The 25,837-nt window shown below is 49.7% G+C and overlaps 1 protein-coding gene across 1 annotated transcript in view; it reads right to left on the reverse strand.

Annotated features, from left to right (window-relative positions):
- The window catches only part of SLIT3 (slit guidance ligand 3), a 670,365-nt gene that overhangs the window by 149,779 nt on the left and 494,749 nt on the right, over positions 1 to 25,837 (reverse strand). The window contains exons 7-8 of the mRNA XM_047784155.1: positions 12,738 to 12,809; positions 5,070 to 5,233 (exon numbers count right to left, since the gene is read on the reverse strand). Coding sequence (XP_047640111.1) covers positions 5,070 to 5,233; positions 12,738 to 12,809 — 236 coding nt within the window. The remainder of the gene's footprint in view (positions 1 to 5,069; positions 5,234 to 12,737; positions 12,810 to 25,837) is intronic.

Consider the following 25,837-nt stretch of genomic DNA (forward strand, 5'->3'; position numbering starts at 1 on the left):
TCACAGGGCAAGTCCCTGTGGTTGTGGCCTGGACACTGTACTATTCCCCTCCTCTGCTGATTTCCTACCCCTTCTCTGGTTCTGAGAAAGAAGAAAGATGGGGCAGTGACCAGGGAGATGGCTCTGGTCCAGCTGTCAGCCCGTCTTTGTTCTTCTTCTTATTGGCAAGTGGGGGTGAACATCACCCCGAAAACGAAAGGCCCCGACGTGTCTGCCCAGAGGAGTGGAGCAGAGGCCACTGAACTTCAGACCCAGAAAGGGCCATGGAGATGGCAGGGGAACCAAAGCCCCGAGGGAGAAGTGTCCTTGAGCCCTGACACAGCTATGGCCAATCTGAGAGTGACCCTCATTCTTGTAAGAGCGGCTAACGTTTGTGGGGTGTTTCCTATGTGCTGCCATAAGTGCTTGGTATATATTATCTCATTTGATCCCCGTAAAACCCCTGGCATAGGTCCCATTATTATTCTTCCCATTACACTGATGGGGAAATGAAGGGGTAGGGAGGTTAAGCAAACAACGATGTTCTAAAATTTGGTCCAGGGCTCCCCCTCTGCCAAAGAGACACCCTTCATGCCTTTCTTCATTCCTGTGACATGGAAAACCGCCAAAGCCCTGGAATCTCAGGAGGTGGGAAGGGGATGCTTAGGGGTGAGACACGGATTGTGTGAGCTATGCTGGAGATGGCTGGACACTGTTGTGTTAGAGCCGTGTGTATTTCTTCCTGTCTTTCGAGAGAACTTCACCCAGCAGAGTACACAGAGTCGGAAAATCCAATGAGCGTGTGGAAAGAAATTAATTCCAGTATTCAAATTAAGCATCCCTGTTGGCCTCTGGCCTTTCAAAAGCCAACAACAGACTGCAATGACAATGGCACTCGAGCAATTATGATAAGAATATAAATGAATGTGATTTAAATACCAGAGGCATGATAATTTGGGGAATGGCTAAATAAACCTAATAGTCTCATTCCTGCAATGTCCAATTATGGTGTTTTAATTAAAACCTCCTAAGGAGATGGGCGGCTAGTCATGGCTTACCTTAATTATCTTTATACTTAGTAACCAGTCCCAAATTAAAAAAGAAAAAGAAGTAGAAGGGGAAAGTTTCTTGTTTCCATGGAGATATGCCTATTTCATTTTTAATAATAACTGAGGAAGTATTTGTTGAGAGGCTGTTAGGATTGAGCACTGTTCTAGGCATTGGGGCACCTGAAAAAAAAAAAAGTAAGACGTGGCCCCTTATTACTAAAAGACGAGATTAATCTTCATGAAAAAGATATCTCACATTCAAAGATTATGGACAGATCAATGTGAAACAGTGGACGAACCAATGGATTCAAGCATGTTCCGAGGAAAGAGATAACAGACTCAAGAGGTCAAATATTTGAGCTAATATCCTTGAATTATAAATTGTAACTGGTAGAAACTCTCCCAGATTAAGGTGTCAGAAGATTGACACATGGAAGAGAAATCCTAGCGTTTAACCCTCCAAATAAGCCCTTTAGTAAGGATGGAAAAAAAAAATTCAACAACTTGCAACTCACATGAGCTCAGCAATGGCTGGAGCAGAACCTTTGCTCTGATCTGTTGTATGAACTCTGATAAAGCGAAGTCTGGTTCAGGGACTATTCTAGTCCTAGGGCCCTAGTCTTCCTCTTCAAACGAGGAGAATTAACAGAGCAATCCTTCCAGCAATAGTTATAGGAAACCAAGCAGTCCAGTTGTATATTACAGACAACCCTTAATAGTAAATAAAGACAGCCTCTCCCACTCTTGTGAAAAAACCTCCAGTTGTCTCCCCAGGGCAGGAAAATAAATGCCTTTGACTGAAGGGGACAGTTGACAGAGGAGATGAATTTTGCCAAAGCACGCTGCTAGCAAATTTCTGGGTTCTCGGGAGTGATAAGGAGCCTGCAGCCAGGGCTTCTGGGAGAAGAGGCTGGGCTCCAGACAGCTGGATTTAATTCAAAGGGAGATAGCAGGGGCTTGGGCAGGCAGGGGCCTCACAGGCTGAGACAGATAAAGCTCTTTCCTGTCTCTGGAGTCATGTGTTGGGTGAATTTTTCGACACCGTGTAGGGGCGCAGGGAGGCTGCCTGACAGGGGCCACTGGTGATGAAGACACACACAGGGAAGGCTTCATTGCTGCCCCAGCCTGTCTTGCTCCTAAGCAGATGACTTCCACTTTTTAAAGTCCCTCCTTTCTGGATTTAAGTCCTCCTCCTATGGGTTATTGGGGAAATAGTTTGGATAAGGAGGAGCCTTGGTGGATTTGCAGCTTAAAACAACCACCATCAGGTTCATACCTAACCATCTTATTCAGATGCCCTGCTGGGCTCGGTAGGGGGGCTGGGCCTGCTCCCCAGAGGTGGGTTGAATCTGGGAGGGGGGGGCGGTTGGTAGTGAGACTAGCCCTTCTCTATGACTTCCTGCTGTGCACAGAGTCTTGTTTCACGTTGCTTCCATAATTTTTTTTTTCATTATTTTTCTGGCCACTCCATGGCAGCTGGTGTTCCCGGGTCAGGGACCAGATCTGCGCTGCAGTTGTGACTTTTGCAGCAGCTGCAGCAACACCAGTCCCTTTAACCCACTGTGCTGGGCTAGGGATTGAACCTGCGTCCTGGGGCTGCAGAGACGCCGCTAATCCCATTGCGGCACAGCGGGAACTCCTCTCTCATCCTTTTATCCCATGCTCATCAACTACCTTGAATAATTATGAAAGAGGTAGTACTCTGGGGTGGGGACACTTCTCCTGAACCCCACTAATGATGGCCGTGGTTCATTCATCATGGATGTTCAATTCATGGGCTCCCCCTGACCACGTATCTAACTGTATGACAGGACTTTTCAGAAAGGAACCCTGCACAGCATCCTATTTTTAAGCTTTGAGAGCCTGGGAAAAACATCTAAAAATGCTCCCAGGCACAGGGGTCCCACTATGCTACGCCCCTAACTTCATACTATTAGGGAAAGAGTGGTGACGATAGCGTAGTCACGTCTGGAGTCTGTGGATTAAACTGTCCTGTCCTCTAAAGACATGTGGTTTCCTATGAAGAAGCTACAGGGACCATCACGAGCAATGGTCTTAATGCCTATAAATAGGGACCGTGATAACGATGCGCTGTGTAACTGTTAACCCACCTGCGAGATTCAGCCTTTTCAGAGGAGGGAGATTCGGGGCTAGCCCTCCCGGGACCCAGGAGGGTCAGCCTTCCCACCCTGGGTTCTGGGTCCCGACTGAGGCTGGGTAAGCGAGGTCTCGGCACGGCTTTGATGGGAGGGTGCATCTGTGACGAGGGGGATGCATGTTTGTGCGCTGCTTTAAACCTGGCACCCACCTCTAACGATGTGTTTTAACATTCTCCCTAATTAGTTTTTCTCACTAGCTCTTGGATGACTCCTGCACTCTATAATTATTTCTTTCACTGGCACTTATGCCGATATTGTACCCTTTGCCTAATAATTACTGTAATTACAGTCACTGGATTTGAGTTGGGTGCCTGTGTAAGCAACGGTTTTATTATGCGTTTGATGGAAAGTGATTTCGAAGTGGGCGTCTATAGGAATGGGTTGAGGTACTGCTATGAGACATGTTAAAATGTTTGGGGAAAATAAATAACTTGATGAAGATGTTACCTGACGAGAGGAAGCCGCAGAGAGGGAGGTGCAGCCGAATTCAAGGAAAATTCCTAGATATGGCGAATGCAGCCTAAGAGCCGAAGAGGGCCAGCCGTATTGGGATCCCATAGCTATATCGGGGTCCCATAGTCACATCGGGGTCTCACAGCCATACTGGGACCCCATAGCTATATCGGGGTCCCATAGCCATATAACCATATAGGGATCCCATTGCCCATATAGGGGTCCCATAGCCATATTGGGGTCCCATAGGCATATTGGGGTTCCATAGCGCCCAGTGGGCGCAATAAACCTTCTGGACTGCAGATGGGCAACAGGAGAAGAGGTGAGAAGTGGGACCTGCCATTGCCCCTTTTCCTTCCTCTATGCCAGCACCCCAAGATCAGCCTTTAGAAGCCACTGGGCCCCCACTCTAGGACTATGTCCCTGGATTTCAGGAACATCTCGTTGGGAAACTCCTCAACTGAATACTTTCTTTTTCTAAGGAGACCAAGAGGTGAGCTCCTGTTTCCTTGCCTCCAGAAAAGGGTAGAATTGATGGGGTTGGACAATGTCAATGAGAAATGAAAGCATCCTTGCCTCCAGAAAAGGGTAGAGTTGATGGGATTGGACAATGTCAACGAGAAATGAAAGCAAACAAGCGAACAACATTTAGGACCCAAGGCCAAGTTGACATTCTCTGGAAAGCTCTTCTCAGGTCACTCAGCACCTGAGCTCTCCCACCCTGAAGAGCTGAGCTGCCCTCAGTCAGGTCCCAGCATAGGCTCTGTTTTCCCTTCTACGTGGACATCTGTGCTGCTATTAGACTTCATTTACCCACAGATCAGACTCTCCTGTTTGCTCAGCACATTTAGTGGGCCCACTAAACTATAATAATTGAGCTCCACTCATTAGCTCTTACCAAGAGCTGGGTATTATGCTAAGTGCTTTGTATGCATTATTTCCTTTAATCCTCCCACCCGTCCCTTGAGTTATGGACTACGATTATTTCCAGTTGGCAGGCCTGCAGTAACTTGCCAAAGTCACAGAGCACTAAGGGACAGACCTAAGATTTCCAGCCAAGCAGCCTGACCCCATAGACTCCATTAGCCTGTCTCCCAATTTCTAGGAGCACCTGGGCTGCAGGAACAGGTCTGGCCCATGTTCAAGCACTTGACAAATATTAGCGTCAATGGACCACGAGGCTTCACAGAAAGTGGATTCATAAGCTCCATGACCATTTTCCTTTACGGGATGGCAAGAGCCTCTTTTCTGGAACCCCCAGAGGCACACCAGAGTTCTTTACATGATCGGAGAGTGCCGAGGTGACCTGTGAGGCTCCATGCCAAGCTCCGGGGTGGGATGTACGTTCCAGGCCAAGGTGACGTCCAGGACAGCTCACTGGTGGGTAAGCGGCAGTATGGGCTGGGGGCGGGGGGGGGGCGTGCCTCACCTGGGCAGACATACTCCTTCTTCTGCACATCCGCCACGTTGAAGCCCCTCAGGTGCACAGGAGCCATGCAGAGGGTGAACTGGCCGATGGTCCGCCGCTGTCGCAGCCAATCCGAGAGCCAGGCCAGGTGGCAGTCACAGTACAGGTGGTTGGAGTGGAGGCGCCTGGGAGACGGAGGGACAGAGAGAAGATGCTGTCACAGCGGGAAGTGGGGAGGCTGCCACTGGCTGAACAGAGTGGGACGGACCTCTCTGCCCCTTGGCCTCGGGTCACCCTCCTCGGACGCCCAGGGAAGCGCCTCCCTCTGTACTACTGAACCACCGCAGGAGCCTCGACCCTTTTATTGCCACAACACAGATGACAGCTACCTTCTCAGGCCAGCCGCAGTGAGTGGAGGCCTCCAGGTTCTGAGCAACTCCCACTTCTAACTAGTAATCCCAGCCTTTTCTTTCCCAAAACTCAAGAAAGCACATAAGAGAGGAAGAGTCATATTATTACAGCGATGATCCAGATTTGGGTCAAATTTCCCAAAGGGTGGCTCAGGTGCAAAGTTCAGTAGGCAGCCCAAGCCCGAGTTACAGATGGCTTGAAACAGCTTCTGTCTCTTTTGTTTGTTTGTTTTGTTTTTTTCTTTCCTTTTCTTTTTTCTTTTTCTTTTTTTCCTTTAAGGCCATACCTGTGGCATATGAAGTTCCCAGGCTAGGGGTCAAATCGGAGCTGCAGATGCCAGCCTACACCACAGCCACAGCAATGTGGGATCTGAGCTGTACCCACTATCTATGCCACAGGCTGCTGCCATGCTGAATCCTTAACCCACGAAGCAAGGCCAAGGATCAAACCTGCATCCTCATGGACCCTCTGCTGGGTTCTTAAACCACTGAACCACAATGGGAACTTCTTCTTTTTTTTTTTTGTCTTTTTTTGCTATTTCTTGGGCCGCTCCCATAGCATATGGGGGTTCCCAGGCTAGGGGTCGAATCGGAGCTGTAGCCGCCAGTCTACACCAGAGCCACAGCAACGCTGGATCCAAGCCGCATCTGCAACCTACACCACAGCTCATGGCAACGCCGGATTGTTAACCCACTGAGCAAGGGCAGGGATTGAACCCGCAACCTCATGGTTCCTAGTCGGATTCGTTAACCACTGTGCCACGACGGGAACTCCCACAATGGGAACTTCTTAAAATAGCTTCTTGAAAGGGAACCCTCCCGTACTGCTGGTGGGAATGTAAAATGATATAGCCACTATGGAGAACAGTTTGGAGACACCTTTGAAATCTATACATAGAACTTCCATATGACCCTGCAATCCCACTCTTGGGCATGTATCCAGACAAAACTCTACTTATAAGAGACACATGCACCCGCATGTTCATTGCAGCACTATTCACAATAGCTAGGACATGGAAACAACCCAAATGTCCATCAACAGATGATTGGATTCGGAAGATGTGGTATATATACACAATGGAATACTACTCAGCCATAAAAAAGAATGACATAATGCCATTTACAGCATCATGGATGGAACTAGAGACTCTCATACTGAATGGAATAAGTCAGAAAGACAAAGATAAATACCAAATGTTATCACTTATAACTGGAATCTAATATACAGCACAAATGAACATCTCGACAGAAAAGAAAATCATGGACCTGGAGAATAGACTTGTGTGTGGCTGCCCGGGGTGGGGAGAGGGAGGGAGTGGGAGGGATCGGGAGCTTGGGGTTATCGGATGCAACTTGGAATGGATTTACAAGGAGATCCTGCTGAGTAGCATTGAGAACTATGTCTAGGTACTTATATTGTAACAGAACGAAGGGTGGAAAAAAAAATGTATACATGTAAGTGTATCTTGGCCCCCATGCTGTACAGCGGAAAAATAAATAAATAAATTTAAAAAAAAGAAAAATTAAAAAAAAAAAAAGCTTCTTGGTCTCAATGCCCTAGTTTATGGTGGGCTGTGGCAGTGATCTGCTGTTGTCTTTTCTCTTCCTCCACTTCCTCTCTAAGTGTCCCTTTCATGGGCCCCCTGCATGTCACGCTGGTGGCCAGATGGGGGAACCAGCCTGGCAGTGTGAGCGGGCAGGGGAAGCAGGGCGTGGTGAGAAGAGTGCTTTTTGAGGGATTCACCTTCTCTCAATTCTCCTATTTAACTAAGGTGTTCTCCATACAGACTCTTGCAATCCACAGCAATCTCTCCAGAATGCCTCCTTCATCGCCTTCCCAAGTTCAATTTCACCAGGTGTCCTTGCTATTCTGACTGGTTCAGTGCCTCTGAAAAGGCTTTCTCTCCATTTTCAGGATTCTCGGGCTTTCTGCCTCTAAGCAGCCATGTCTCCAGAGCAATTTCTCACCCCGGCGTGAGTTAAGATTCTCAAGAGGGATCTGCACGTTCCTCGTCTGAGGGGAATCCCTTCTGGTTGAACTGAATTTCCTTTCCATTCACTGGGGGCGACCTAAGCATATCCAGGCGGTCCTAAAGGGTCTTCGCCAAGGTTCCTGTGGCAGGGGTTTCCAACCTCCACACGTCCTTCAAACAGAGGCCACGAGAAGTGGCGGCAGGTGAATTCTAGTCATGCTCGCTTATCACACACTGGACTTTCTGGGGCACATCTTAAATGCCCCATCCTGGATGTGTTCCTCAGCCAGCAGTATCTGGGAACTTGCAAGCCCTCTGTGTCATGCCCATTAATACTGAGTGGCAGCCCAAAGCCATGGCCCGGGCTACCTCCGCGCCTGACATGGAGAGAGCTGAAGGGCTCTTGAGCACACTCCACTTAGTGTAAGGTCAGCATCGCTAAACATCGGCCAAGGGCAGCTAATCTGTGCTGCCTCCCTGCAGAGCCTCTCCCATGGCATGGGAGCAAGCTTCGGGCAGGCCAGATTCCATCATACCGGATGGACCAAATGAACCCCTCTCCCACCTAGAAGGTCATTTTGTTTCTACTGAAAAAAAAAATTTGAAAACATATTTTTAAAATGATTGTCTTTAAAACTGATTAATTTCGATGGTATAATTTTCTTTTTGTAGCTCAGAGCCAATACTCTAAGGTGAAAGGCAATTTCCTAGGCTCTTGGGACCAAGATACTGTGTCTGTCATGGGCCCCTAGCCATTCTCCCCTCTGAGTGTCAAAGCGCAGGTCCCTGTGCTCTGGAAGCCAGCCTGGCTTCCACCTGGTCTGGCCCTCCAGCAAGAGGTGCCACAGGTAGGAATGGGAAGGGGAAAAAATCCTAAGCTGGGGTGGGGGTGGGGAAGGACCTCTGTTCTAAGAAGCAAAGCAAGACCTCTGTATATTTAAGAAAGACAACCACTTGTGCCAAGGACAGAGAAGGGCCTGGTGGTGGACTTGGAGCTGGTTACTTCTTCCTAAAGGACTTAAAAGGGAGGAGGGAATTCCTTTTCTGCCCCGGGACTTCTTGGGACATGGCAGCATGAGTGAAAATGGTCTATCTTCTGACCCATCAGTGAGCTGTTCAGACTGGGGAAGGGGGAGGGAGTCCATGGCCACCAGGTACAAAGCTTGCCTGGGAAAGTGGTGGCAGTGGATCAGTTCTCAGTGACAAGGCAGAGCAGAGGTGGGTTGCAGTGGCACAGGCTGAGGTGCCAGAGTTCTGTGTGTGTGCCTTTTAATGAGTTTGGTTGTTGCTTTTTTTTTCAATTTGTTTTTCCTTTTTACAGCCACATCTGCAGCTTGTGGAAGTTACCAGGTTAGGGGTCGAACTGGAGCTGGAGCTGCTGGCCTAAACCACAGCCACAGAAACACCAGAACTGAACTGAACCGCATCTGTGACCTATGCTATAGCTTGCAGCAAAACTGGACCATTAACCCACTGAGAGAGGCCAGGGATCAAACCTGCATCCTCATGGATACTAGTCAGGTTCTTAACCCACTGAGCCACAGTGGGAACCCTGGGTTTGGCTTGTATTAGGAAAGGCAGTTGCTGTCCTTGGAACTCAGATAGAGAAACTAAGGAAATGAGGCAAATCAATGCAAACAAATTCCCATCCGTTCCAATCAGGGGTAAGAGATCAATAGAATAACAGAAATGAGGCTTAGGTAAGTCAGATCCTTGAGCTGATTAATTTCTGGGATAATCAGAGTGTCAGAGGTTTTCCTTTTGGAAGATTGTATTAGGTTGGTTCTTGCTTAATCCTCGCTGGCCAGCCCCAAGCCAGCTCTCTTCTTAACCGGCTACCAAAGTCCCTTATCCTTTTGTCTGCTTCTGTGGGAATGTCTCCTCTCCCAAGTAGGACCATAGAAAGAAAAGAGGTCACCCAAACTGCCTTTAAAGCCATGGGAAGGCTCTTGTCAAAAGCCCAGGGCGGAGGACAGGCTCAGGGCTCCCCTCCTGGAATTCACCCAGCAGAAAGGCTGCAGAGTGGAACTGGGCAGAGTCTTTCAAGTTGCCCTTTGCATCCTCTTTGGGAGACCGCTTTGAGCAGCATCACCCCAACCATGGATATTAAAAAAAAAAAAGAAGCACGATGGACTTGAAACTTGAGCCCAGACACTGCCAGGAGTAATGCTAATTTTCCTCAGCAATTTCTTCTTTTAGTTACTTTCGATAGCTTTTGGTGATAGCTTTGGGAGAGGGTTGGCCTCCAGTGGCCCTTCCGCCACGCGGAAGCTCTGATCTCCCCGGCCTCAGCTCACCTGATGCTCTTCTGCTTTTGCACCCACTGAATGGGATAAATTCACGTTCTGATGTCCAAGTGCTGGAATCTGACTTTGACCATGGGTGGTGATGTAACCCTGGGCCTCAGTGCTCCCATCTATAAAATGGGGACGCTAGTGGTGCCTCCCGCCTAGAGCCATTGTGAGGACTGAAACACTTCATGGAAAGGGCTCAGTGTGCCTGGGACACCATAAACCACTGAAGAAATGTCTGCTATCACGATTATTCTTTCTGTGAGGAGACTAGCTCCAGGCTCACGTCTCTTCCCAAGCCCCAGGCCCTGCCTGTTCAAAGCCATCATCTCCTCCTTAAACACCGAAGCACCAAGGTGGCTGGTGGTTCCTGTCCGTTGTTCTGCAGTCTTGCTGATGGAAACACCATATTGCATGTTGGCCAAACCACCTTTACAGGAGATAAGGTGAATGAATACAAATGCCAATTTGTAAAAGGTGCCTTTTAGCCACAGACGCTAAATTAAATTTCCAGCAAATCCTTTTAGAGAGGGTCAGTGTTCATTTTCTATAAAATGTGGTTTTCTGAATTCAATATAAAAGCTTTCCTTTAGAAATCCCATTTATGACTTCCTTCCTCTCTCCTCTTTCCCCCTCCCGAGCACCCGTCCCCAGCTCCCCCCTTTCCCACCACACTTTAATTACAGGGAAGGGGGATTAGGCAGCTCAGGTCTCTGGGGAGTTCGCTACGGAGCCATCTCTGAAATTAAACTAAAGGGAAAATGGCAGCAGGCAGCGAGCAAAGAGAACAGATGAGACTGATTGATTGATCTGAACTCATCAGATGCGTGTTCAAGACCACAGGGAAGTATGACGCCAGAACCAAGGAGGAAAAACTCCCCTGCCCCCTTCCCCCACCCCTACAGCACCCAAACGAAGCGCCCGAGGTCCAGACCTTGCTGGCTCCCTGCCTCCTAGGAACCCGGCCCAGCTCTGCCACTGATGCTTTGAAACGGAAAGTAACAGCAGGAGAAAGGACAGAGGAGCAGCCCGTGGGAGCTGGACCGCTGATCCCCACAGGTGAGAGCCATATTTCTACGATTCAAGCTGCTCATCTGGGGAGACGCGGGCCGGGAACCCTGAGGTGTGCCTCTGGCTTCTTGGCCAGGAGCCCTGGGCCCCCAGCTCTCCTCTGGAGCTCATTCTCGATGTACTGTGGGTTTTGAAGAGGTCTTTGAAAGCCAAATAGTTTCTCCTTAAAACTCCATTTCTGCACCAGCCCCCTCTTTTGTTCTTTTTTAGGGGTGCATCTGTGGCATATGGAGGTTCCCTGGCTAGGGGTCGAATCGGAGCTACAGCTGCCAGCCTACACCATAGCCACAGCAATGTGGGATCTTAGATGAATCTGCAACCTATGCCACAGGGCACAGCAACGCCAGATCCCTAACCCACTGAGCGAGGCCAGGATTGAACCTGCATCCTCCTGGCTACGAGTCGTGTTCTTAACCTGCTGAGCCACACCAGGAACTTCTGCACCAGCTCCTTTTAAAAGGGAAGGAAGGGGACAGAATTTCCTGGCTGAATTCTGCTATCCCATGAGGGACCAAAGAAAGAAACAGGGCACAGGATGGAAGCTGAGCTCGGGTCCTCTCTACATAATAACTGCTGTTTGTTGAGTGGACATTGTGACCTGGCACCTTACTCGTGAGTGCATTTCATCCCCACAGCAACTCTGAGGCAAGCACTTCTCATTTCACTGTTTGCAAAGAAGGGACAGGTGAAGAAACTTGCCCGGAGGAAGCGGCACGGCTCACATCTGAACTCAGGTCTGCCTGACTCCCTGCTGTTAGGGTGCTCGGTATTGTCTCCTTAGAAACTGCTTCTTGAGCTTCGTTTCATTCCTCCCTGAGATAAGGTGTTTTCTCACTAAGGTTGGGATTCTCCAATCCTATGAGTATCGAAATCTTCCAGAGGGCTGGTTACACACGATGGCTAGGCTCCCCCACCCCAAGATTCTGATGCTCTGGGTCTGAAGCAGGGCCTGAAATTTTGCTTTTCAACAAGTTCCAGGTGGTGTGGACACTACTGGTCCAGGGCACCCCACTTGCTAAGGATTTTGACATCTCCGTGGATTCCATGTGGCACAGGGGCCAGAGATAAGCTGGCTGCTTGGTATTTTGAGTCCAGATTTCTGGATACACAGGATGATGATTTTACTAATGATCATATAACAATCAGTACAATGTATTATCTACGATGTGCCAGGCACTTTCCCCCTGGGGGCTGACGCGCCCCTACCACTGTGATGTGAATGCCACTGAGGCTCCACCAACACAAGAAAAGCATCACGTGTGAACTTTCGAAAAGGCCCAGCAGAAGAACTTATAAAGGGGTTTCTGGCTGAGAGCAGAGAGCAACTTCCCACGTCCTAAAGGCACTAGACTGGCTCTTAGTACGGGGGATTTTCCTCCTGAGTATATTCTTTGGAAGGCTTGAGCCCACCCATTAAACATCAAAGAACTGAATTCCTGCATTCTAATATTAGAACATCATCCAGGAAGCAAGGGAGCAGGAAGTGTGTGTGTGGGGGGGGCTGGGAGGATGGGAAGAAGCACCTCTCCTCCATGGTCGGTCCCCAGAGGGGAAAACGACCATAACCCCTGGCAATACGATAGAACCGCCAATGGTCCAGGTCATGTGCTAAACGAATGATGAATCATCATATCCCGGTTCCATAGGTAACACCAATAAACCTTTCCATCCAGATGGAAAGCACAAAGACAACTTCCACAGTCCCGGGAGAGTCTCAGCATGAAGACCAATGAGCCTGCCTGCAGCGGAATGATGGTTCAGGACAGCGGATGGTACCCTGACCCTCCCCTGCATCTGCCCCGGCTCACCAACACATCCCTCAGGCAACAGCGGGAGGAGGATGCGTTTGGATGCAGGAAGCTACAGTAGTGAGGTTTTGCAAGCAGCTTAGAGGGATGCTCTGTGGGCTGCCTAAGGTGGGGAGCAGGTGGGAGATGTACTCACAGGGTTCGAATCTTCGGCATGTGGTTGAAGCTGGTGACCAGGATGCGGCTGATGTTGTTGTTATTGAGGGTGCTGCAGAGAGAGAGGCATGACAGGTCAACAAGGGAGCTGTGCAGGGGCATCCTGACACCTACAGTGGGTGGGGAGGGATGGATGCCATGGCCAGGGGGACCACTCATCAACAGCCACGGGTCAGCTGGTGCAGCAGCTAGAGACAAGCGGACGGATCTCCAGATGATAAGAGAATCCCTGAGTCCTTTTTACAGGTGGATCCCTTCTCCTCTCTGCTGCTGTCTCAGTACTTACCTACCTGGAACAATAAAGTTGCTCTTATGGAATCCTAGGGTTGAGTGCTTCATTACAACCTTGCGAATTCTCACAACTACAATGCCAGTTACAGTTACATATTCTTTCTTTTTTTGTGTGGCACCCACAGCATATGGGCATATGGAAGTTCCGGGAGCCAGGGATCAAATGGGAGTAACGGATGAGACTCTACCCCACAGCTGCAGCAATGCCAGATCCTCAACCCATTGCACCACAGTGGGAACTCCACAGTTACGGTATTCTCATCCTCATCTTTAGAGAGAAAGAAACGGACCCACAATGTCTTGCTTAGTCACACACAACCCCAGAGGGCAGGCATCATCCTCATGTTACAGATGAGGAGGCTGAGCTATGCAGAAGTTAAATCACTTTTCCAGGGACTTAGAGCTGTCAAGGTGTGGAGGCGATGGGCTTTGAACCCAACGCTATCTTGCTCCAAACTCCTTCCTCTGCCCATTTACACACACTGCCTCACACAGGACGCTAGGCGGACAGGTTACTTCAGGAGTACTTTCCATGCATCTTCTGACCCTTCCAGCTCATCTTGTCTTAAGTGCATCTGTGAACTCTGTGAGGACAGGGATTAAGACTCCTCTTTCTTTGGCCACCTGTGACCATGGATGGGGTCTCCTCCAGGGAGCATCGGTACAGACTGGTACCTTCGTACCGAGAAAAGGGAAGAGACAGATGTGAGCTCCAAAAGCGGACCAAAATGAAATCAGGCTGCACCTAGACTGAACTCAGCCTGTAGGTAGGTACAGCCCTGGGCTGACCCATCTAGAAGGACCCGTGTGGATGCCCAGGGCAAGCATGGCAGCCAAGGAGGCCATCCGCAAGAGGGGAAAATGTGATGAAGCAGGAGGTCCTCTCTGGGCGGGTTAGGTCAGTGACTACGTTTGTGGCAAGGCCAGGCCGAGGTCTCCTCCGTCTGACCCACACCTGCCTCACGGGCATCCCAAAGAGCGAGAGTCGGATGCTATGCCTGGTACATTCCTGTGTGATGGCCACTTGCTCCTGCGCCCTCCCTTACCCGTGTGCTCCTCCAGGGCCACATCGGACACCCCCTTCTCTACCCCACTCCTCTTACGCTGTCACGGGCCAGCCAGCCCCCGGCCCAGGAAGCAGCCTTTCTTGGGAAGCCTTCACTGGTTAAGCAGATCCTTTTGCCCTTGGCTCTTGGGAAACACACCGTGTTCCTCTCCAAACACCCTCGAACATTTTCCATCATGTGCATCACCACCATTCTGTAAACTGGTCCATCCACAGTTCACAGTGTGCAACCTTAGATGCCCTGGTTGTATGGTCTCGGGCAAGAGATCAGCACCGCTTATCCACAGGTTCTTTGTTGGCAGAAGGAGGCAGGCAGTGGTATCCACCTCCCAGGCTCGTAAAAGGTTTAGCAGCACATGCTCAGTAAGTGGAGGCTGCCACGTTACTGACACTGGTGGAGAGCGTGTCGACCTGTCCTGGTCATGCCTGTTCCCCTCTCCCAACCCCAACCCCAAGGAAATACAACCAGAGCTTTGTCCAGCACACAGTGGTCCCCAGACCCACCCCACCCTAGGGTCTCTTCTCTCGCCGAGACCCTAGTCCACAGCAGGTTTCCAGGGATCGCATCCCCCCACCCCTCCAGGCCAGGGGGAACTCGCCTTATCCAAGGGCACAGAACCTAATTCTTTTTCCTACCTGTTCCCACATTTATTCAGTACCCACCCCTTGTCTGGCATTATTCTATTTTTTATTTTTTGTCTTTTTTTTTTAGGGCCGCACCCACAGCATATGGGAGTTCTCAGGCTAGGGGTTGCACTGGAGCGGTAGCTGCCGGCCTGTGCCACAGCCACAGCAACACCAGACCTGAGCTGCATCTGTGACCGACACCACAGCTCAGGGCAATGCTGGATCCTTAACCCACTGAGCGAGGCCAGGGATCGAACCCTGTGTCCTTATGGATGCTAGTCAGATTCGTTTCCGCTGAGCCATGACAGGAACTCCCTGTCTGGCATTATTTTAGGCCTAAAGTGTGATAAAAAGGAATGAACCACATTTGCATTGCCTGCCTGCTTCTGCCCACTCTGCAGCTTTACTGTATGAACGCATCAGTTCAGATACTCAGCATTTTAGGAAGTTGCATCTACATAGCTGTTTTGTTTCATGTGGCTTATGGTGCACGCACGCGCATGTGTGTGTGTGAATCCATCCTAACCTCCATCTACCCAGCAAGTGTTCAAAATGTCATCAGACAGAGCGGAGGAATGTGTCACTCCCATCGGACCGGGCTCTCCTGACTCGGGAGTGAGGACAGCGTCCCGCCCCCACCCCTTCTCCATCAGACAGGGGAGGCCTCCAGGGCAGAACCGACCCCTTCCCTTCGTCTTCAACCCATCCCAGCATTCTAGGCTAAGCAGGTGGACACTTAGTTAGGGTCATTGATTCACTACCAGACAAAAACCTGTGCACTCCCCTCAGCTCTCAGATGCCAAGAGCATGAAGGCTTTGCAGAAAAGAGGCTTCCTTCCAAACACGCCCAGCCACTCGACATCAGGCTGAGTTCACAGCCAGCCCTGATTTAGCTGAATACACAGGGCAGTTATACGCAGGGCCTGGATTGTAACTGCATCTGGCAGCAGGCCGGCAGTGATGACTTATTAACGTATTACTACCCTGATATTTAAATGTGAGCCGTAATGAGGGTTATAAAACATTTACGATAATAGCAATTATTCCAGAACCAAAATGACTAAACATAGTATTCAGACTTCCATGATTTGCTGTGTGGGGCTGGCCAGCCCAGGAATCCCAGAGGGTTGGGGACCTCTTGGATGCCGAGCTTCATGGCAGCTACAGGTTCCACTTCCCTAATAAACACAGATTTATTTGATTTTCAATCTTGGCAGCTTTTGCCCAGGCAGGAAGCACTGGGCCCTCACTGGTTCTTGTGCCCTGGCCCAAGCAGCTGGCATTTGATGGTGTCACTGTCATAAGCCCGATGTGGTAAGCCTGGCCGCCAAGGCCAAGACCTGGTTTGGACTCTGCCTCTGCCACTTCGGGCCTGTGCCACCACGAGGAAGTTGTCTTGATCTTATTAGGTTTCTTCCTCTGTAATGTGGGGAACAGCAGCCCTGATCTCACAGAGCTTCCCTGGTGATGAAATGAGATGAGGCTAATAACTGCCCACATTAACCGAGAGCTGATTGTACACCAGGCAGGCACTGGGCTGAGGCTTCTATTTGCACCTTCTCATTTATTTTTTAATTTTACTTTTACTTTTTGTCTTTTTAGGGCCACACTTGTGGCATAAGGAAGGTCCCAGGCTAGGGGTCGAATCAGAGCTGCAGCTGCAGGTCTATACCACAGCCATGGCCAGGCCAGATCCGAGCCCCATCTGGCCCGGCCTAAGCCGCAGCTTTCTGCAACACCAGATCCTTAATCCACTGAGCAAGGCCAGGGATCAAACCCATATCCTCACGGACACTATGTCAGGTTCTTAACCCACTGAGCCACAACGGGAACTCCCACCTTATTTAATTCCACCACCTGATGGGCCAGGCACCTTTTTATCACCTCCATTCCATGCACAAAGCAAGTCCAGGAGGTAGGGTGACTTGAATCCAAACAAGCCTGACTCCAGAACTGATGCCTGTCTCAGTTGTCACCTGCTGCTAAAACAGATTACCACACACTCTGTGGTTGAAGGCAAACACACATTTATTCTCCTACAGCTTGGAGACTGAAAGTCTGAAATGGGTTTGTGGGACTGCGTTGCTTCTGGAGGCATCCGCAGGAGAACTCGTTTCCTTGTCTTTTGCAGCTGTCTCTTTCCTGGGCTTCTGGCCCCATCCTTGTGTCCCTCTCACCTCTCGCTTCTGTCATTACCTTTCCTACTGTTCACTGGACTCTCCTGCCTCCCACTTATGAAGACCCGTGTGAAGCCACTTAGAGCCTAACTGGATAACCCACAATCATTTCCCATCTCAGGATTCTTCTTTTTTAAAATAATGATTTTTATTTTTTCCATTATAGCTGATTTCCAGTGTTCTGTCAATTTTCTGCTACACAGCAAGGGGACCCAGTCACACATCCATGTATGCATTCTTTTTTCTCACATTATCACGCTCCATCACAAGGGACCAGACAGAGTTCCCAGGGCTACACAGCAGGATCCCATGGCTTATCCATTCCAAAGGCAATAGTTTGCATCTACTAACCCCAAATTCCCAGTCCACCCCACTCCCTCCCGCTTCCCCTCGGCAACCACAAGTCTGTTCCCCAAGTCCATGATTTTCTTTTCTGTGGAAAGATTTATTTGTGCCATATATTAGATTCCAGATACAAGTGATATCATATGGTATTTCTCTTTCTGACGGACGTCCCTTAGGATGTGCGTCTCTAGTTCCATCCAGGTTGCTGCAAATGGCATGATTTTGTTCTGTTATAGCTGCCCATCTCAGGATTCTTCAGCCTACCTGCCAAGTTCCCTTTGCCACATAAGCTTACGATTCAGAAGGGCCCGGAATGAGCACACAGACCCCGTCGGGGGGGACACTATCCAGCTGATCCTCTTGCCTTTGAAACATGGAAAGCAGCCTTGCGAGCATACGGCCCGGCTTGCAGGCAATGATCAGTAATGACTCGCTGTTATGACTGTAGCTTGTGTTTGTTTATCCTTTATGGTTTACGACACACTTTCACATTCATCTTATTTGGTACTTGAAGTGCTCTGAGGTTGAAATTATTATCCTCATTTTATAGATGAGTAATTTGAGGCCATAAGGGTAGCACATGAGCTGTTCTGTCTTTATACCACAATTTCTCCCAACTTGCCCACTGCCTCCTTGTTCTTGGAGCACGGTTGTTATTCTCACAGAGATACTCTCTGTCATCTCCACTCGGGGATCCAGGGCTGGAAATACGTGCACAAGCCTCCTATGGCCTCTTGGTCTAGAAACTTGCTTAAAAATTCACCAGCAGAAAAAACCCCAATGGTGTGGTCTGAGTAATGGCCCACTTCCGCCCCATCACATGGCTGGCCAAGCCTAAGCTGCAGGGACCACATCAACCTCATCTTATTATTATTATTTTTTTAAGCCCACACCTGTGGCATACAGAAGTTCCTAGGCAAGAGGTCGAATCGGAGCTGCAGCTGCCAGCCTACACCGCAGCCACAGCAACGCAGGATCCCAGCCGTGCCTGCGACCTATACCACAGCTCACAGCAACGCCAGATCCTTAACCCACTGAGTGGACCCAGGCATTGAACCCATGTCCTCATGGATACTATTTGGGTTCATCACCACTGAGCCACAATGAGAACCCCAACCTTATCTTGTTTATCTCCCTCTCTAGGAAGAGTTTTCTTAGTTCCCAAAATCTAGCTTCAACGTCACTGCTCTGTTCCTTTGGAGATATTTTGAGAAAATATGGTTTACCCCAAGTCACCCAGGTTGGAAGGCTTTCCCCCCCCCCAAGGAAATGCTCTCAGTTTAGCATTTTCCATTAGGTTTTAAGCTCAAGTTCAGGGTTGCATTAATTCTATGAAACTTCGGAGCTGTTCTGGCCTCCGCCTTTTTGCACCATGGCAAGCTACGGAATGGGCATTTCTGCATGAACTGGAAATTAAGGCAATTTCTCTCCCCACCCCTCATGGGATTGAAAAGATAGTCAGTCCACCCATCCACCTCCATTTCTCTGAGCCCCAACTCCCCTCTGTATTTCTGTTGGGACTAAGCTGTATTCTGCCTAGTTACTCTTCTCTTTTGCCATAACTGGAGCATAAACACCCAATGAAAAGGGATCATTTTCCACATTATAAAATCATCTGTTTGGACAAATCATTCACTTCCACCAATGGACCTCCACGCTCTCTTGCTTGTGAGCACTGGAAAGGAGGCATTAAACGTCTTTCCAGGGCACTGGGAGATTTGTGCACTGACTATTCCTCCCCTAATGGCCAAACTGAGCTCTGGTGCCCTGAAAAAGTGGGTGTTTCCGTGCTTCTCAGCTAAATCCTGGGCCACCGAGGCAGGACAAGGGCTCCTAGTCATGACGGATGTGTGAAGTAGAGGAACACAGAGCGGTCTGTTCCAGGGCTGGCTAACTACTGCCCACAGGCCAAAGCCCATTCATCCAATGCAGCCTGTTTTCGTGAACACACTTCCCCCATTTGTTTGTGTACTGTCTACAGCTGCTTCCACGTTACAGTGGCTGAGTAGTTGCAACAGAGACCATATGGCCTGAGAGCCTAAAATACTTACTAACTGGTTTTTTATAAACAATGTTTGCTGCCTCCTGGCTGCTCTAGAATGGGGCAGTTCTGGTCCTGCCTTTGCCAGCGATGAGCTGTGATATGCTGGGTGAATCAATTGTGTAACTGCTAGGGAAGAGGGCGGGGGGATTAGGACAGTAGCCTTCAAAAGTTAAATAGAGAAACTACAAAGCATTGGCAGGAAGGCCCACATGGCAAAGTGGTAGGGCTGGGACTCAAAACAGGTGGTCTCGGAGTTCCTGTCATGGCTCGGTGGTTAACAAATCCAACTAGTATCCATGGGGATGTAGGTTTGATCCCTGGCCCCGCTCAGCGGGTTAAAGATCCGGCATTGCTGGATACCCAACTAGTATCTATGGGAAGGTAGGTTTGACCCCTAGCCTGGGAACCTCCCTATGTCACAGGAGCAGCCCTAAAAAGACCAAAAAAAAAAAAAAAAAAAGGAGGTGGTCTCCTTCTGGAACTCACACTTCTGACTCCCAGCCCAGGCTCCCACCTGGGAAGCTGGGTCACACTGATCCCAGAGCCTGCAACGCTGTGCTGGAATCCAAGCCTAGAAGGCCCTGTTCCAGAAACAGGGCAGGAGAATCCATCTCGGAGTGGGTGGGAATGAACGTGGGCAGTGGGTCTCAAAGTGTGGTCCCCAGACCTGCAGCATCACCTGGGAACTTGTTACAGATGCGTGGTTTCAGGCCCCGCCTGGCCCTCATGAAGCAGGAACTCCAGCTTTGTGTGTTTCAATGAATGAGAGGGCTCCCATGCAAATTCAAGCTGGAGAACTCCTGAGAGAGGGAAATGGCCAAAGACAGGGCCTCTACCTGAGTGTGCAGGCAGCACACCGCTGCCTCTGGGCCTGAAGGCTTCATGTGTGGAGGACACGAGCAGTTTGGTTTCTTTTCTGTGTAGGATGAGGCCCAAGTTCTGAAATAGTATGCAGCCCTCCGTGGAGGTGGCTGTAATCCCTCTTGGACAGGCCTGACTTGATTTCTGCCCCTGGCTCCCCACTGATCTCTGCCGAGTGCTAAAGTATGGCCCTGCTGGCATTGCTCAAGAGAGCCATCCTGGATCTGGAGGAGCGAAGTCCAGCTGCAGCCATGCCACCCTAGCAACCTTAATAAGGCTGACATTTCCCTCTGTCTCCTCCGATTAGGTCATCGCTTTATCACGCTGTGCTTTCCTGGCTCTGGGTATAATCTGCGTGTTGTGTGTCCATAACACTATGTAATTGGCTCTAATGCAGCAATATTATCTGCGAGCATGTATCACATAATTGCAAAGCCAGGCATCCACAGTAAGTGCCACTGTGGTCTTCCTCTGTGCCAAGCTTCCCGAGGTGCTCTTGGAACCCCCCTCTTCCCCTCCATACAGGTGGGGATCCAGACACCTTGATTCAGAGAGATCCTCTTGGTAGACTGGCCCAATCATCCCATCTCAAGGCAGGCTGACTCTTCTTTAAGTCTAGATAAATACGGTAGTTCCCTTCTTCAGGGTCCCAGGGAAGGAGACTGTTGGTGGATCCTCAGCAGCCATGGCAATGGGATATTATTCTATTCTATTCTATTCTATTTTATTTTACTTTAGTCTTTTTAGAGCTGCACCTGCAGCATATGGAAGTTCCCAGGCTAGGGGTGGAATTGGAGCTGTAGATGCTGGCCTATATCACAGCCACGGTAACATCAGATCTAAATCGTATCTTCGACCTACACCACAGCTCACAGCAACACCGGATCCTTAACCCACTGAGCAAAGCCAGGGATTGAACATGTGTCCTCTTGGATCCTAGTCAGATTCGTTTCCGCTGAGCCACAATGGGAACTCCAGGATGTCTTTTTAAAGTGAACCTGACTTGGACTTAAAACTTGAGAGCCCAATGGCCAGCACGCTGAGCCAGGAAGACGTTAGCACCTCAACAGTGCCTATATTGAATTCATAGGAGTGGGCACCACCCAAGCAGGCAGAATCATTTCCTAAAGAGCAGCTAAGTGCAAACACTGTGGCTGGACCGTGTGGGAACTACCTAGACTGGTGGCACAGGGCATGAAAAGCACTGAAGGATTCTGGTAGCATGTGGAGCTCAACGGGAGGGTCTCAGGGACTCACTTGTCCCTCTCTCTCTTCCTGACTCAGGTAGGGAGGGAGGAATGAAATGGAGGGCACTTCAGATCTTTCAGGTGTCTGCTATCTTTGGCTCACATGTCAAATCAGGACTGGCTTGTCTTGGTCTTGCTGGGAGGCTGATGATTGGCAGCTGTCATGGTGCCAGGAATCAATCATGGTACCTACTACGACGACCAAGCCCCTTTGCACGCTCCTGGGCATGTGAAAGCAGTTGGCTAGCTTGGCCCATCAGAATGTGTGTAAGCAGCATCTCTGGGGATTTGGCCATGGGAGAGCACACACTAAATGCCACTGGGCCCGCCGAGCTTGAGAGAGGCATCCCCAAGCCTCTCTTCCTAGCCCAGGGTCCCTCCCAACTGTGCTGAGTCAGTCATTTTTGGATGATGCTCCCTGATGCTTTCCTTCCTATCAAGGCTGAATGTGCCTTTCTTACCCAGCTATGCCCTGCTCTGATTTGGCTGGTGGTTCTAGGAAACTCTGAAAGTCAAGAAGAATAACGTACAATAATGCATCCTCCGAGAAACCTAAACTGAATGTTATAGGTTCTCCCATGAACTCTCTGTTTTCCCCTAAGGAACTGGACTAGTAAGAGATAGCACTTTGAGGTGAGCTGCCAAGACCTTCCAATAAAGATGGCCATATAGTAACAACAATAATACTGATGCTATTGATTACGCTTTTGCTATGTGCACGTATCTCATTTAATTCTCCCAACAACTCTGAGATACTCTTGCCATTTCCATTTGGATCCTAAAGAGATCAGCAAATTCAGCCCTGATCACATGACTCTACTACAGTTGTGGAACCAATATTCAAATCCAGGAAAGTGTGACACCAGGGCCCATTACACAAAACTGCCTTTACAGGATTGTCTTCGACAGATGTCGGCCGTCCAGTTTCCCTGCTGTCCCAAGGTGGAGGTGAATCCTATATGTTAGCGCTAGACTCGGCCCCCCGGCTTTGATGTGGCAGGGGCCCTGGTGTTGGCCTTGCTGTCAAGGCTGCTCAAAGTAAGAGCATCACTGACCCTCCTCTTGACCAAGGAAGAGAGACACCTCGGGAGTGGCAGAGGACAGGGCAACTGTGGCTCCACACCTTCCGAGGTCCAGGTTTGGCCGACGGGGTGCAGTGTTGCCCAAAGCCGCCCTGACGGTCGGAGTGGCTGATTGGGATGTTTTCTGAAAGAACTTAAGCGTCCAGATCTGCTCCCTAAGCCAAGCTCATCTTTTGCCTGTTTGGAGCAGACGGTGAGTCTCCGAGGTCAGGCGGGGCCGGAAGGATGAGAGATGGAGGGAGAGAGGATGGAGAGGAGGGTGGCCGCCATCTTGCTGATGGTACCTGCCCTCCTGGACCATCCCGGGTGCTGTGTGTTACTGATTTCCTTCATCTCCCTGCGGACCGTTTAAATTAAAGCTCATAACCATTGTGTGGGCATATAATGAAAACAACTGATGCTGCACTGATTAGTCCATTACTCTCAACTGTTAGAAAACATAATGACCTCACAAGGGGCCTTATTCACTGACGTATAGCAGTCGGGCTCTCATTTGACACCTCAAATTAGCAGCCAAAGCAATAACAGCTGGGGTTTTTGTCTCAATATTTGTACCCGACTCGAGAGTGATTTGGCACTGAGCGAGCGTTATTTTTAAACACAGAGCTCTCACCGCCAAGCAACATTTTAAATGGTCTCCAGGTGTCATGTAAAACCTACAGAAATAAATAAAAACAATCAGCCACCAATTCGGGCCTTGGATGATACAGATTCCGTAACAAAAGGGCCAGTGTTTGGCTCTTCCTTCATTATATATTCATATTATGACAGGCAGAAACTCATCTCCTTCCACCCAGCAGAGCCTCGGCGTTAAAAGGAAAAAAAAAAAAAAGATGCCTGCAAAATAAACATAAAACGTGGAAGAGCAAAAGGGAAAGAGGACTTTTCAAATCCCACCCCTGCTAGACTTGGCCTGCGGCGTAAGTATTCACTGTGCTCCAGGGTCTTGGGTCCCTGGATGCCAAAGAACTCCTTACTCATTCGTTGAGATCACCAGAGTGGTGATTCACGCTGATTCAACTGCCTCCCATTGGCCAATATAATTGCAAGACGTACCTTAAACACCATGAATGAGACGGCCTCAGTCTGCTACCTCTAGTTCATCATCTATAAACTGGGAGCCTGGACAATCAACCTTGTCTACGACATTATTTAGAAGCCAGGCATTTTCCAGTGTGTCCAAGTGTCTGCCTTGGGCTGGTCAGCAGTGGCGGGGGCGGGGGGGGGGGGAGGCGCGAGGTGACAGAATGACCTCCGACTTACCTAACTGGACAGATGCGTTTGTAGCTGGGAGGGAGAGAAACGGACACTTCCACCTCGGCTGTACTTGAGGCGGGAAGAGAGGAAGAAGAAGAAGGCTCTTAAATCCCCACGAAGAAGATGCTAAGAGAGAGTGGCGAACACGCCTTGGTCCCCCTCTACCCCGCCGCAGAGTTGGCGGGGCCTAGTCCAGCGCTGGGCACACAGGACGACGCAGGAATTACTTACGGAAGGAAGAGACGCGTTTCCCAATGGGAAGGGTCATCACGCTCTTGGCATCTTTAGATAAAAAATACATTTCCATGCTCCGCAGCCCTCTGGGCTGACCCAGGAGTACAAAGTTAATTGCCCACAGGAGTGAGGCTTGACAGCAGAGGAAGGGGGCTGTGCAGGGACCTTGGTACACACAGCACTACTACACGGGACCATCGCTCTTGTTTCAAAGGACAGTGGCTGTGCTGGAATGTGGGTGCAGTGCTGCCAGTCTCCCCACCCGCCCCCTGCTTTTTTTCCTGCTTTTTAGGGCCGCACCCTCGACACATGGAGGTTCCCAGGCTAGGGATCAAACTGGAGCTACAGTGTCCCGCCTACACCACAGCTATAGCAACACAGGATCTGAGCCGCATCTGGGACCTACACCACAGCTCACGGCAATGCCGGATCCTTAACTCACTGAGTGAGGCCAGAGATCGAACCCGCCACCTCATGGTTACTAGTCGGATTCGTTTCCACCGTGCCACAACGGGAACGCCATCCCCCCTTTTGTTAAAGAGAAAGCCAAACATCTAGAACTTTTATATGAAATCGCCTTGTTTATCGATACGGGTGACCGAATCACCTTAAGGAACAAAAGTCACAACTGAACCATATTCGGGAGCGGGATTTGGCTTGCAGAGGCCAATTTTCAGTCTCTAAACCAAACAGATTAATTTAGCAATGGGAACCAAAATACATAATGTTTGTTTATCACACACGTGCTCTATCAATCCATCCATCCATCAAAGTATTTTAATGGCATTGGGGTGCTATGTGGGTCAAGTCTTCTTCCCACCCTGCACCTCCTGAAGGGCGGTCACTGGCGAAGACATGCTCCAGGAACCTACCATTCAAACAATGTCTTTAAACGGTTAAAAATTATTCAGTGCTCCCCCACCCCCGCCGCCACCCCCATTATCATTACGCAGGGACAAAGAGTTCCGAAGAAGTGTCCACTTATAGGGTAAAACTGTTTCACCAGGCAGGTGTGGTTTTGTCCGTTTCTGCACGCTATGCATCAGCTCTGCGGCTAAACACATGAACTGTTTCTCGTTGGACGGTCTGGAACGAAGCCACGCCAGAGCCGTGAGCAGAAACAGCCACACAGGGGGCAGGAAGGGGGCTCTGCCCTTGGGCTGAGATATCAGAGGGACTTTGCTTTTACCCGCGGCTATTTGTCTCAGATGGACTCTGTCAGGGAGCTGGGTACCATCTAAGCCTTCAGCTATTTGGGCTTAGAGATGGGCAGGGGTCCCTTGTTGGGCTTCTGGTCACCTCTGGCAGCTGGGAGCAATGGCGCAAAATTTCATCTCTGCCCAGGTTGCCCTCTGACTGGACAGCCCCTTGTAGGGGGCACTGGGGTGGTCATGCCTCAAGCTGTGGCTGCAGGATTGGAAGGTTCTAGAAAGGGTGGGTGTGGTCCCCATGCTGAAGGTGGAATGTTCCCTTGGGAAAAATGCTGGAGATTAAGGGATGATGGGATGGGCAGGACACAGAAGCTGGCTTCGCTTTCTCTCATTTTCTGCCTGCCAACATAGGAAAAGAGTAGATGATAAATACAGCATTGGAGTAAGAGTCAACAGACCCATTTTCTGGCCAGGTTCTTCTGTGAAATTTTCCTATGGCTGCAGGCAAGTCACTTTTCCAGGGTAATTTTTTTTCTTTTTGGTCTTTTTAGGACCTCACCCACGGCTTATGGAAGTTTCTAGGCTAAGGGTCGAATTGGAACTGTAGCCGTTGGCCAACACCACAGCTATAGTGACACGGGATCCAAGCTGCGTGTGTAACGTCCACCACAGCTCATGGCAACACTGGATCACTCACC

This window comes from Phacochoerus africanus, chromosome 1, assembly GCF_016906955.1.
Source record: "Phacochoerus africanus isolate WHEZ1 chromosome 1, ROS_Pafr_v1, whole genome shotgun sequence".
Classification (NCBI taxonomy): Eukaryota; Metazoa; Chordata; class Mammalia; order Artiodactyla; family Suidae; genus Phacochoerus; species Phacochoerus africanus.